The 13899-nt window shown below is 33.6% G+C and overlaps 1 protein-coding gene across 1 annotated transcript in view; it reads left to right on the forward strand.

Moving 5' to 3' along the window:
- LOC102807690 (uncharacterized) overlaps positions 1–13899 on the forward strand; it is a 14072-nt gene continuing 173 nt past the window's right edge. The window contains exons 1-16 of the mRNA XM_078009191.2: positions 1–64; positions 717–848; positions 1136–1197; positions 2378–2452; positions 3733–3800; positions 4464–4547; positions 5699–5779; positions 9679–9725; positions 9830–9899; positions 10280–10322; positions 10442–10508; positions 11162–11228; positions 11792–11884; positions 12354–12421; positions 12555–12613; positions 12941–12969. Of these exons, the coding sequence (XP_077865317.2) occupies positions 740–848; positions 1136–1197; positions 2378–2452; positions 3733–3800; positions 4464–4547; positions 5699–5779; positions 9679–9725; positions 9830–9899; positions 10280–10322; positions 10442–10508; positions 11162–11228; positions 11792–11884; positions 12354–12421; positions 12555–12613; positions 12941–12969 (1022 nt within the window). The 5' untranslated portion in view covers positions 1–64; positions 717–739. The remainder of the gene's footprint in view (positions 65–716; positions 849–1135; positions 1198–2377; positions 2453–3732; positions 3801–4463; positions 4548–5698; positions 5780–9678; positions 9726–9829; positions 9900–10279; positions 10323–10441; positions 10509–11161; positions 11229–11791; positions 11885–12353; positions 12422–12554; positions 12614–12940; positions 12970–13899) is intronic.

The following is a 13899-nucleotide window of genomic DNA, read 5'->3' on the forward strand; positions in this document are numbered from 1 at the left end:
GGTACGGTTCTAAAATGGCGGCAGGTTGAAAGTGTATTCTGCTTCATTCTGAGTAGAAATTTAGGTAAAACATTATTATTTAAGTCATTTTCGATATTCAGTGTTATTTATCACAATATGAATTGTAGGAGATTGTTTTTTCATGACCGGAAAATGTTTCTCAATTGACGATTCGTAATAATCAGTGATCGCATAGTATTTTTTCAGTTCCATAATGCTTAATGCCGTTCCGCTGGCTATGATTTCTCCTACTATCGAAACGGATACCGTGTAGCAATATGACCCGGTATACGTTGATACCTGCATTTATTCAGACTTTCGTGGCTTAATTATTTTTTTAAATGGAAGATTAGACGGAGAATAGTAGTTGAATAGAGTAGTCTGAGATATATACATGTACTATGCTGATATCAGAATAAAATTGCCTGTCTAATAGTTTAGTGAAGGTAAAATAGATTTACTTCTACAGTGAGCTGAACATGCTACTATCGACACAACAAACCTGTTCCCTTCTATTTTATCGATATTTATATATTTCAATGGCGATTGAATCCAAAAAAACAATCCTATAGCGCCGTGCGCAATGACATCATCATTAAAATGTTCCTATGTTATTGCATCGGTCAATATAAACTGCTCATAACTCTGCAAATCAAAAAAGTTGGCTATAAAAAAACAACTTTTTACATCGTTAAAGATATTAATGAACATTGCAGGTACTGAGTATCTGGTGAAAGTTATGGCTGATTGGGTACACTGTAATACATGTTTTCATCAGCCTGGAGATGGTAGAAAATTCTTTTTAACTAACTGTGGTCATATGTATTGTGAAACGTGTGTTAAAGAAGGTATGTATAATTTAACAGTTATCCTAGTCTCTATCTGCATCACAATGTTTATTTTACTTGAATTATACTATTTTGTATTGTGGTCCACAAATTAAAATCCTGATGTATTTTGTTCAAAGATCACACATGCTGGGTTTCCGATGCGATAATATTTTTTACATGATTTGATTAAAAATTAGTACAAAGGGACGACCTAATCTTATTCTTGTCATATGTTTGTGAAAGTGTTTGAAAAGGTTTATCATAATGTATGTTCATCTGCTTTTGTTTTGTTTTTTGTACAAAAGGAACAAGGAATAAGTGCATGATGTGTGGAAATCCCTGTTCATCAATTGCTCTGTCTTCTCAGGTAAATTGCTAACATGATAAAATTATTGTTATTTAACATTACATTTTACATGTTCGTTTGTTGTTGTCTTTTTTGTGATTTTTCATATTCAATATAACTTATTACAGCAATCAAAATCCTAAGGAGAATATAATTTCAATGCAGATGGTTACTAATAGGTTATTATGAGGATGTCGCAAAATACCTGGTATGCACAAAGACAGTACAGCGAGAGCTTTAGCCGACTTGCAGCGAAGGTTGATGTGACCATGTACTGTCTTAGTGCATACTTTGCAGTATCCCCATAATAACCGTATTACTATACATCTTTTCCTCCCAGGAATACATCATGGGAAAGCTGAAATCCAAAACGTTTAGAACAGATTTAGTGAACTGTGGGCTGCCATTTTTGTTTGTATTATTAGAGGATGCTTACGTGCGTAATCTTCCATATTTGGAATTCGTGTTCCTAATATGGTAGGATGCAAATACCCAGTGCAGTATCGTAAAATTACGGCACGATGTAAAATCTGTATTAGAAGCCACATTCCTAATAGAAGCCGCACCCATTCTTTTTGAACAATTGAGTACCAAAAATACACCATTTCTCATATGTGTAGATGCTCTAGTAGAAGCCACATTCCCTCTGTTGCATTGTACCATTTTAATAAAAGCCGCAGCTTTTAATACAGATTTTACAGTATTTATTATTTTACACCTAATTTGAATATGTCATATGTATTTTATTCTGCTTAAAAAACATCAAAAAGTTAATAAAGATGGCATGTATGATTGTCCTATTCTGTATAGGGCATTTAGTTCTGCCACCTTTGCTGTAACCATCTTTCCCGTATGTTATCTAGTATACCAAATTACAGTCAGCAGAAACATTTTCATACATGTCAAGTAGTTTTTGTGTACAACAATTACATTAACATTAAGAGTTTTAAGTACATGTATTAATACAAATTACAAGTTTTTATGAAAAAAGCAAAATCATCTGATATATGGCGAATTGAACCATAGACAATTTACATGATCATCCTCTATGTCTATGACACTCTACAATAAATTCATCACTCATAATTTTATACATATGCAAATAAATGATATACTTCAAATACTGTTGACTGTTGTGATTCCTACATGTATGATGAGTTGTCATGTCAAGTTTTCAATAGCATGTGTTGTTTTTTTGCAGATGAAACCAGATGTGGAAATTTTTTTCAAGGATCCAGCTGACATAATAAAAAAACAGCAAAGTCAACTAAACCAAGTATTAGCCTTTCTCCAATTTTCAAAAACATTTGTAATCAAACTATGTTATACTTTTTAATTATAAGATATATTCCATATCACACCATACTATAGTCAAACCTGTGTTAATGACCAAAGCAGCCATAGTGACTATCTTTGGGCACAAGTTGGTCAAAAAAGCCAAAATGATGGCAGATGATTACATGTTTAGTGTTTAGAACTAGTCTCTAAACTGACATTTTGAATTTAATCAAGACAAACAAGCATATAGTTTTTTATTCTTAACCTTCAAGTATCTGGTGACAAATTGCCCTTAACTGAGAAGTTATTGTCATGTTGTTATTCATAACATATCAACCTCCATATAAAACCACCTGTCGAAAATGGAAAATTTCTTCAAGTACCGATAGGTTTGACTGTTTATCGCTGCGATATACTACAATTTAATTATATACATTATTGGTCTACTTTTAGCGATATCAGCAACTAGTGTCATTTTCATTTTTTCTCTACAAGGTCATGGACTTTCAAAAAAATCACAGACAAAGATTAATCACTCACATGAAAGAGAAGGTAATAAAATTAATGCACTTATTATACAGTTATTGCAGGGTAAATCACTAAAGTTTGGGTAGATTACAGGAAAGCAGGTTGTGCTGCACACTTTACAGCGGGTACCAAAATAAACTGATCATGAAAACTGCAAACTTTCTATTTATTTCCTTTGGAACATTGCAATATGCCTTGGAAGATTCTTTGATTTTTTTTTAAATTGACAGCCATTTTGTCTGACAAAAATACTTATTTTGGGGCATTTTTGCTTCTAACTTGAGAATGCAATCACCAAGTACAAAGATGCAAGTTGATTTTTCCTGCAATCCTATCCCAGATGGTCAAATCACAGACGATTGTGTTCTAGAACACCAACAAAATTGTCAAAATCCAATCCAATAAGGCCATCTGGTAGTCATTTTTCTTTACATTTTCCAACATAGATATTCTACATTTGTACATGTTAAGTGACTCTTTCCTGTTAACAGTGTTAGAATTGATACACTTTTACAAAAAGGGGCATATACATTCTGACCATTTGTCATATTAGTAGATGGAGAGAAGGAACTTATATTATCAATGGCTTGCTCAAATCTTATTTCTTGTACCAGTAAATAGATAATAAGACTTTGATCTTTGAAACACTGTATATACAAGCCTTCTTTTAATAGTTTGTTCATGTCATTCCTGGTGGAATTAAGGCATTAAAACTATTCTATGTGAATAATATTGAGTTATCTCTGACAGAATAATAAACAGAAAGCCCTAATAGAAGAAGCCAGGAAGAAGACAGAACAATGGGAAGATTTAGAAAGGTATAAATACTGTAAAATACTTCATTTTAGCTAGAATTAAGTTTTACTGAAAAGATTTTGGGGTGTTTTGTATGGAATTTATTTTCACTGATTTTTGACAAGTTGAATGTAAAATATAGGAAAAAGGTATATTCGCTGGATTTTATTTTCCCTGAATCATTCCTTCAGCGAAAATAAAAAAATTTCACAGTAACTGATTATATGCAGTAGCACATGTACATGTTTGTCTGAGGAATTAATGATGGCCTTTTTTTACTATTCCAACTGTTGAAAACACCATTTTTGACACTTCAGCCATGCAAATGACCTGTGATTGGTCATGAAAAATCCATGAAATGGTCTAAAATGTGAGAATATGAGACTTGTTATTGTAGTCTTCTATAAAATATTATTCTATTTGGCCTATTAGAAGCTTAACACATACACACATGATTTTAAATTCCATTGTGTTTTGTTGAATGATGGACATTTTCAATAATCATTCAACTGTCTGCATGAATCCCATTTCAAATCTGCCTCTGTGGGACAATGAATTAATCTTTTTTTTTTTAGTCTTTGAAAAGTTTAAACTTAAAGCTTTATAAGATTCACAATGGAAACTGATAATTCATGAAGTGTATCTGATTTTAATATATCATTATGTCTTTTGTTTCTCCTTCCCAGAGAAATTTTAATTCTCAAAGAAGAAAATGCTAATTTACGAAGACTTTTAGGAGGTGGTTCCCCAGGAAACAAGTTAGCTAGCAGGTGTGATTGTAATCAAGATGTATTTTTCCCTCAAAAAACCCTAGATATTTTATTTTTATTAATCTTTTTAGCTCCTGACACAATCTGAAAGTTTATGGATGGCCAACTGGCAGCCATTTTGTTAGATCAAATTTGTCTGCTCATATTTATACTATGGAATATAGTTGATCTTTTTTGCTATCCAATGTAAGATACCAACTGGCATGAAAATGAAATGCAGATGAAAATCTGCAATTTATGGGATTTGTTTTGCACAATTCTGCTTATATCTCAAATTCACACTGTCCAGTTAGGCCCAAGGGTATTTCAATGAAATATTCTCCTCTTGAAGATCAGCATTTTGACATAGAGCTATAAAAATACAATTGTTTGATGTTTTCTCCACTTATGTTTGTTTGAAACCTTTGAAATACCAATTATGTAACATGTGTACTTTTATAAATGTAACAACTACAACAGTTCAACAGTGTAGAAGTGGAACATGCACCTGTTGGTGTTGTTCTGATAATCTGAGAGATAGCAGGGCAAGAAATAACTGCTCTGCTGTTGTCCCGATAATCTAAGCAACAGCAGGGCAAGAAATAACTGCTTTGCTGTTGTCCTGATAATCTGATTGACAGCAGGGCAAGAAATAATTGCTCTGCTGTTGTCCTGATAATCTGATTGACAGCAGAGCAAGAAATAACTGCTCTGCTGTTGTCCCAATAATCTAAGCAACAGCAGGGCAAGAAATAACTGCTTTGCTGTTGTCCTGATAATCTGATTGACAGCAGGGCAAGAAATAATTGCTCTGCTGTTGTCCTGATAATCTGAGTGACAGCAGGGCAAAAAATAACTGCTCTGCTGTTCTGATAATCTGAGTGACAGCAGGGCAAAAAATAACTGCTCTGCTGTTGTCCTGATAATCTGAGAAACAACAGGGAAAAAAGTAGCTGCTCTGCTGTTGTCCTAATAATCTGGGTGACAACAGGGCAAAAAGTAGCTGCTTTGCTGTTGTCCTGACAATCTGAGTGACAGCAGGGCAAGAAATATCTGCTTTGCTGTTGTCCTGATAATCAGAGTGGACTATAGTACATCTATTCATTGCACTGATGTAGATCTGAAAGTAATTCTTGTCATGTATCACAACTTTTTCTTTTTTTTCTTCCCAGAGAAGTTTTAATACTCAAAGAAGAAAATGCTAATTTACGAAGACTGTTAGGTGGTTCACCAGGAAACAAGTCAGCAAATAGGTGAGATGGAATTTAAAATGTATTTTTCTTTAAAAGATAATAGATCCAAATATTCCATCTGTCATTACTCTGTTTGGTTGATTCCAGGGTATAAGCCATATTCTGCTCCCTGCGAATAGCAACCAGTTTTGATCATGTGACACAGGTCAAGCTTTCCCCGGGAGACGACAACAGTGCCATTGTTCACGTCATTGTATTCCATTCACACAACAATATCAACTGTACAAAAGCGATACAAGTTAAATGGTGCTCTTACAGTGAATGCACTCGATTTCATCTAAAGTATTACATGAATGATGTGTTTTTGACTCCCATGTGCGAAGCACAAAATGGGAGTCTTTGCAGTTAGTGTGTCTGTATGTGTGTATGTGTGTATGTGTGTATGTGTGTATGTGTGTATGTGTGTCCGACTGTTCCACTGCTATCTCAAGAACCATACATCGGTTTTTGATGAAACTTGGTGCATAGATGCTCTGGGCCAATGCGCAGATTTGATTAGGTTTTGGTAAAAATCCATGCTCGTTAATTACCTAATTTGCATGATAATTAGCTATTTTTTAGCTGTTCTATGACTGTTCCACTGATATCTAAAGAACCACTCATTGGATTTTGATGAAACTTGGTACATAGATGCTCTGAACATATGCGCAGATTTGATTAATTTTTGGTAAAAATCCGTGCATATTAATTACCTAATTTGCATGATAATTAGCTATTTTTTAGTGGTTCCATGACTGTTCCACTGATATCTAAACAACCACTCATTGGATTTTGATGAAACTTGGTACATAGATGCTCTGAACTAATGCTAGGTTTTGATTAGTTTTTGGTAATAATCCGTGGATACTAATTACCTAATTTGCATAATGATTAGTCAATTTTCGGTTTTTCCACTGATATCTCAAGTACTAATCATCACATTTCAATGAAACTTGGTACATAGATGTCATACGACACTGCACAGACCTGATAGTTTTTATGGTAATATCAGTACATATTAATTACCTAATTTGCATAATTAATTAATTTTCAGCATTTGATATAAGTAGTTAGCATTACATTTCAATGAAACTTGGTACTTACATACTCAAGGACTATGCAGAGATTGATTGTTTTCGATAAATATTTGTGCATATTAATCACCTAATTTGCATAATTAGTTAATTTTCAGCTTTTCCACGGGTATCTCAAGTACTAATCATCGCATTTCAATGAAACTTGGTACATAGATCCTTTAGGACTATGCAGAGACCTGATTAGTTTTAGGGTAAATAATTGTGCATATTAATTACCTAATTTGCATAATTAATTTTCAGCTTTTCTACTGATATCTAAAGTACTAATCATCACATTTCAATGAATCTAGAATTATGCAGACCCAATTAGTTTCCGGTAAATATTTGTGCATATTAATCACCTAATTTGCATAATTAACCAACTTTCACACTGATATCTCAGGTACTATACATCACATATCAATGAATGTACATGGATGCTGTAGGACAATAGACAGACCTGAATAATTGTGGGTTAAAATCTGTACATATTAATTACCTAATTTGCATAATTAACCAATTTTAAGCTTTCACACTGATATCTAAAGCACCGTAAAAACTCCAAAATTTCGACCGGTTTTAAATAATTGGTGTTAGAAATGTGACGTGTTTTTAGAGTCAAAATTAAGGTGCATTTTCGGACGGTCGAATTTTTCAGAATAGAAATCAGCAAATGAAAAAATGGAGATGATAGACAGTGTGCTTCATTAGTTTTTAAAAAATGCAATGTCCGTCAATTGACGTAAACTTCCTCATGTTTCACGGTAAAAGCAAAGGTCGTGGCCGAGTTGTAACTCAAAATCTAAACAAAGTCATCAATCAGTGAGTATTATGACAAGCAAAACAAAACATCAAGACGCGGAGAAGAGGTCAGCACAAAACTAATAGGTCAAAAGACAAAGCTGTCTCGCACTACCTAGGAAAACTTGCGAATGTTCGAAGTACAGGTACCCATTGGACAAAAGATACATGGAAGTTTAGCAAACTATCTCCCCGACCCAGTGCAATGTATCCGGTTAGAATCAAAGCTCACGTGTCCCTTATTTGAGGGACCAAATTCTGCCGTAAATTCGCCCTTGGATTAAAAAATAAAATGGGATTTAAGAAAATAAAATGGGACTTTTAAGGTGTATTTTGGCGTCATTTTTTGGACATTTCAATCAATCCTGCCGGCTAAAATAGAGTAAGTTTTACCGTGGTCATTGACGTCTGTCTATTCAAGAGTACACGTGTATGATTTTTATCGTGACTAGCGTGAGCGGGTAAGCTTCCTTTCGAGAATGAGCTGTTATCACTGTGAACAATGTTAAATTATTCTTCAGATGACCAGTTTATTTTTTAAAAACAACTAATTTTTTTATTTAAAAAAAAATCATGCCATTTTCGCATCAAAATCCAAGCCAAAATATCGTACTACAACACCAATCTCTTCCGCATTGCGTTCAATAACATTAACATATTTAAATAAGCTATGGTAATTTGAACACGTTGGCATCATCCAGCTTTTTGATTGGTTAATTAGCGATTTGACCTATTTGACCTAAGAGAACATGGCGGATATCCTACAGCATCAAACGTTTATACGAGACCGGAATCATTCGCTTACGATGAAACTAAGTTGACTTTTATTTGTATTTCATAACCATTCAACAAATTTATTTTGTGTACATTATTATAATCACTACTGAGTACAGTAATAATCAACAATTCAGAAACACAGCATGCCGAGATTTTTGTGTTCGTTTTTATTTGAAACTTCGTTTATTTAGAATATATTTTCGTTACCAATAAAATAAAAATCTCTCAGTCAATCAGAAACCCGGATTCATGCCTTCGAGGAAGGTCCCGTTTGAACGCTCACATCGGTTTTTTTTTCGTTTGGGGGAAAACTAAAACTGGTCGCAATTTTCGAATAAGAATGAGTCGGCAATTCTTAGTGGAGTCGAAAATTTGGAGGTAAATAAAACACCGAACCCGGCAAATAAATAGGCGGACGAATTTTTAGAGGGGTCGAAATTTTGGAGTTTTCACGGTACTAATTATTCCATTTCAATGAAACTTAGTACAAAGATGCTCTAGGACAATGTACAAACCTAATTAGTTTGGGGTAAAAATCTGTTCATATTAATTCCCTAATAAGCATAATAATTCATAATTTTTTGGTTCTAATCACATTTCAATTAAATTTGGAGACATAGATTTTCTGTTACATTGCGCAGACCTCATTAGTTTTACACTCAAATCTGGTCATATTAATTTTCTGATTTGCATAATTAGTTTTCAGCTAAGTAATTTCGAATTATATTTAATGTGTCTCCAATACTCTCAGCACATGGGAGTTCTTTCTAAGCTTTCTTTGATTTTACATGTTTCTCATAACCAAAAACACAACCTGAGAAATGTGACTGGTGGATTTTATTATGTATCTACATTGTAAATATTTGAAGTAATATTATTCTTCACTAGTTAATTAATGTGGGTGATGCAAATGAGAGTTCCAGAAAAATCTTTATTTCAGCAATATTTGGTACAAAATGTGGCTTGATCTGAACGTTCATTTTCAGTAAATTATGATACATACTGAAGTGTTAGTGTGAAAGTAAGTTTCAATGTTGCCTAATATGCAATACATGCTATAGGTTCAAAGAAATATGTATATTACTATGCTTGCCTTGAATATGTCTAAGAAATGTGTTTATGTATTCATTAACGAATGTATATTAATTGTTTTGAAAAACTGCATGTCATATTTGTCTAGCGCAATAATGGAATGATCTACAATGTTGGTGTCAGGCGAATATTCTTACTTTAATGACATTTTATTTTGTTAAAATTTTTTCAAAGAGCTCCACCAGGCAGAATACACAGTCCTGCTCACCAGAATCATCCTGGTAAGTGTATTCTGATGTTCTTTTAATTTACATTTCAGCATTTTGGTCACATTTCCTTTTTGTACCTTTTTTTTTTACATTAATTTTTGTAATTCCCAATGCAGCAAAGACACCTCCACTTAAACATGGACATTCTTCTCCATATAACCTATCCAGAGGAAGTCATCCAAATACGTAAGTATACACTTATTTCCTGCTCATCCAAAGTTTGAATCACTTTGCTATGAAATTAAACATCTTTAAATTGAGAACATTCTTAGAGGTAACACTTCATTAATTTCATGATTGACCTGCAGTGATTTGAGTTCAGTCTCGAAAAACAGAATTTACAGACTGGTACGGGTAGTTTTGCTAAACATTACATAGCAATAGGTTTCGTCTACATAGTAACTTCCCAATATGGTCATGCAACACTTTCCTGATTGAGATTCGAAAAGTGCTTGTTAATTGACAAAACTATACATAATTACGATGTAGATTTCTCAGAACCTAGGTATTTTGACAGAAAGTATTACCCTCAATTTCATTATTCTTCCGTTTTCTTCCTTCTGAAGACCACAAAATGGAAGTGGAGATGCTGGAGCATCACAGTATGATGTGAGTAATATAATAATTAACAATCAGACCATTGCTACTTTTCTGTAATATGAAATCCTTAATGGTCATAGTATAACTATCTTACCCTTAATAAATTACAATTATTGATATATTTTCAGCAAACTTGCACTCCCAAAGGTCCAGGTAGAATTACAATGAGAACACCACCTGTTGATGGTAAAATGGGTAAGTTTATTCGTTACTGTAAATATCGATGTGAATTTCAAGCCCTGTATTTTTTAATTGATTACCTAATCTATCAATTATCTTAACAAAATTTTACTCAGTCCTATTAATTCATAGGATGAGGGGTGCATATCATTTCATCTTATATATTTTCCCAGGACTCATAAAATCATTAATTGGGTATCTAGTTTAGTAGCAGTTGATCCTCACAATAACATCATTTTAGTTTTTCTATTGATTTACAGTCTAACGTTATTTAAAATTTACAAACCACCACCAGGTCACAATTTCATTAGAAAAAAGATTTGCAAATTACTAATTACCATTTTGACTTGTATTACTTTCATAACGCAGCTCTTTTACTCATAGCTTATTTTTTGTAATGGTGCAATTTATTTTTTATGTCACTCAGAGAAACATTAAGAAAGTCAATTTGTGCATGTGTGAACAAGATATTGCACTGCCAACAGAAGGCACGTGCCCCCTTATTTTCTTACAAATCAAAAATAAAAATTCTGAGCATGGCCTTTAAAACTGATCAAAACTTTTTGTTCTAAGCGAAAGTTCATAGTTTAACCATTCATGTCAAACTTATCGAGATAACTATATATATATATACATAGTATATTTACTAAACCTAAATTTGTTCACAGGTACACCACCTACTCCTCTCATGGGGGGTACGTCATTACAAAAAACTCCAACTGGTCATGCTGTAAGGTGAGTGGTATATATACCTTAGCGTTTACATGGAATATTATCTTCGCCCATCCAGCATCACTATACTCTTTATATAGTGTATTTTTAGTGTACAAGTTTAACTCTCATTTGAGTTCAGTCTGTCTGTAGTCCAGAGCAATTTCTCAGGCTTTGACGATCTATTTCAAACTTTCACACAAAAAAATATGTATGATACGACTTACATATCCACATTGATTTTCTCTAGATTCAAATATGGCTGACTAGCAGCAATATTGGTAATCAAATTTGCAAACAGGGTAATTTGAACAAAAATGGCTGACTAGCGACCACTTTGTTTTTGTTGTAGTATCCGCACTAGTTTCTCTGGAATATAATGACTGATTCTGTTCAGTGTTGGCCAACAGTTGATGCATGCAGCCCTTTGGTATACATGTGTATCTACATGTGACTTGTAGGGAACATTGAAGGAGACTACTGCCAATACCAAACAGGGACTGTGCATTGCAATTGATGGTATTTTACTCATTTGAAAATCAATATTTGAACACTTAAGAATATTAGTATACATGACTTCCTTACAGGCAAAGTAATGTGACTCCAGGAAGACATGAAATGTATACTCCAAACAGATTAAGCTATAAAACTTCACCTATGTCAGTCAGTCCTGCAAGCCAGTAAGTGTGATAAACACAAATTCTTTCAAAATTTCAATTAGTTACCGTACATATGGTTAAAAAATCAAATGTAATGATACGATGGATGCTTAGGGTTATTATGAATTATTTGGGGATCTTAGTGGAGTAATGTTTGAACATGGATTCCTATGGGAATTAATTTTTTTTAATTTTTTCCGCAAAAAAACATTTCATACTGTGTGTAAACTTGTGTCAAAATTACTAACCTTAGGTCATACGTAATATTCAAATGAATATATATAAGCAAGTTTAATAGCAATCATCTGAATAATGTTGCCGTTATCACGCCCACAAGAATAATTTACGACAAAAAACGACAAACATGCACAACAGATATTTCGCCACTATTTTACCTTCACTTCATTGCAGGCAAGCCAAAAATGTTACAAAATTACAATAACATTTGGAAAAATGTGAAAACTTATCTCTATAATCTTTATTCTGTTAGAGGGACTAACCAGAGTAGTGGATTCAGGACTCCCACAAATTCTCAAAATGTCACACCAACACAACAGGGTAAGTTCCTCAATACAGCAGCAGCGGAACTTTTACAGATCATTAAAACATGTATTATTGTTCGCACAGGTCCAAAATCAGACGAAATTTGTAGAATTTTATTGATGTTATTTGATTTGATTAATACTTGCAGGTTTTAGCACACCATTATCTCAAAGTGGACATTGGGATCCTTCTAGAAGGCAAATACATGTGAGTAACCATCAGCATACATAAAATTACCTGTGAGCAATCACAATGTCACATCAAAAACAAATCGGTCATTAGACTTGAGCAGAACAGATAATGGAATGATCCATCATTATAGATGTACCACATTTGAATAGGCACAAGTGTTCTATGGTCAAAATAAGTATTATTTTGATGAATTAATAGACAACAAATCTGATTTTTAGTTGGTGATCTTCAATTGGTGATGCGCTTTTAATAGAGCATGTATAGTATTAGTACCCCCGGTAGTACATATGCTTTACATTTCTAGTGGAGAATAATAAATACTTTATTTAATATCTATTTCAGTTAAGTTATCAGCCAAGAAGACCTGTATTGTAAGTATTTAGAACACTGTTGATGTTCAAAACCTCTACAATCATAGTATCCATTGAAGGGTGGTGTCTGTGGTCGTTGTATGGGACTCATTATGACATACACAATGCTGGTAAAATACATTGTTTGTTCACAAATTTGAATAAAAGCTGCGCGACCACCACCACCACCCCCACCACCCTTTAAATGTTGTAAAAGTGGTAATATCTAACAGAAAAACATGTCAATTGCATGTACAGTAGAGTCTAGAGACATGTACTATACACAAGTTATCAATACTGTCTTTGCAATCTATTTACCGGTCTGATTTTGCTGGCATCACACTTTCCAACTTCACACACTTTAAAACCAATATATTGTGCAGTGTCTACTGTTGTTGATGCCAACACAACAAACAATGCAGAATCCTTGGAGTGTGTACATAAACGTTCCCAGTCAGCATGTACAACAGTCTTGATACATGTATTTTGTTCGTAGTTGTAATAATAATTATTATACATCCGTCACCGTAACGCCATAAGTTACAGCGTGCCATAATTTTGCAGTATTTTCATCCTACCACATTAGGAAATGCGAATTCCAAATATGGAATGATTACGCGCATAAGCTTCCTCTAATAATAAAAACAAATATGGCTGCCATCAGGGTTTGACCAGACTCGACACAAAGAAGTTCGCTGATTCTGTTCTAAACTTTTTGAATTTCGGCATTTCCATAATGTATCCTTGGAAGGAAAAGATGTATAATAATAAGGTTATTACGAGAATACCTCAAAGTATGCACTCAGACAGGTCAATACTCCAGCCGTACTGTCTTCATGCATACTGTAAGGTATTCTTGTAACAACCTCATATTATTTTACAGTGCATGACAAAAGAGCTTAAGAATTTCATATCTGTACATTCTCATTGTGTTAATTCCTTTACCATTAC

The sequence above is a fragment of the Saccoglossus kowalevskii genome, chromosome 6 (assembly GCF_978046115.1).
Source record: "Saccoglossus kowalevskii chromosome 6, keSacKowa6.1, whole genome shotgun sequence".
Taxonomy (NCBI): Eukaryota; Metazoa; Hemichordata; class Enteropneusta; family Harrimaniidae; genus Saccoglossus; species Saccoglossus kowalevskii.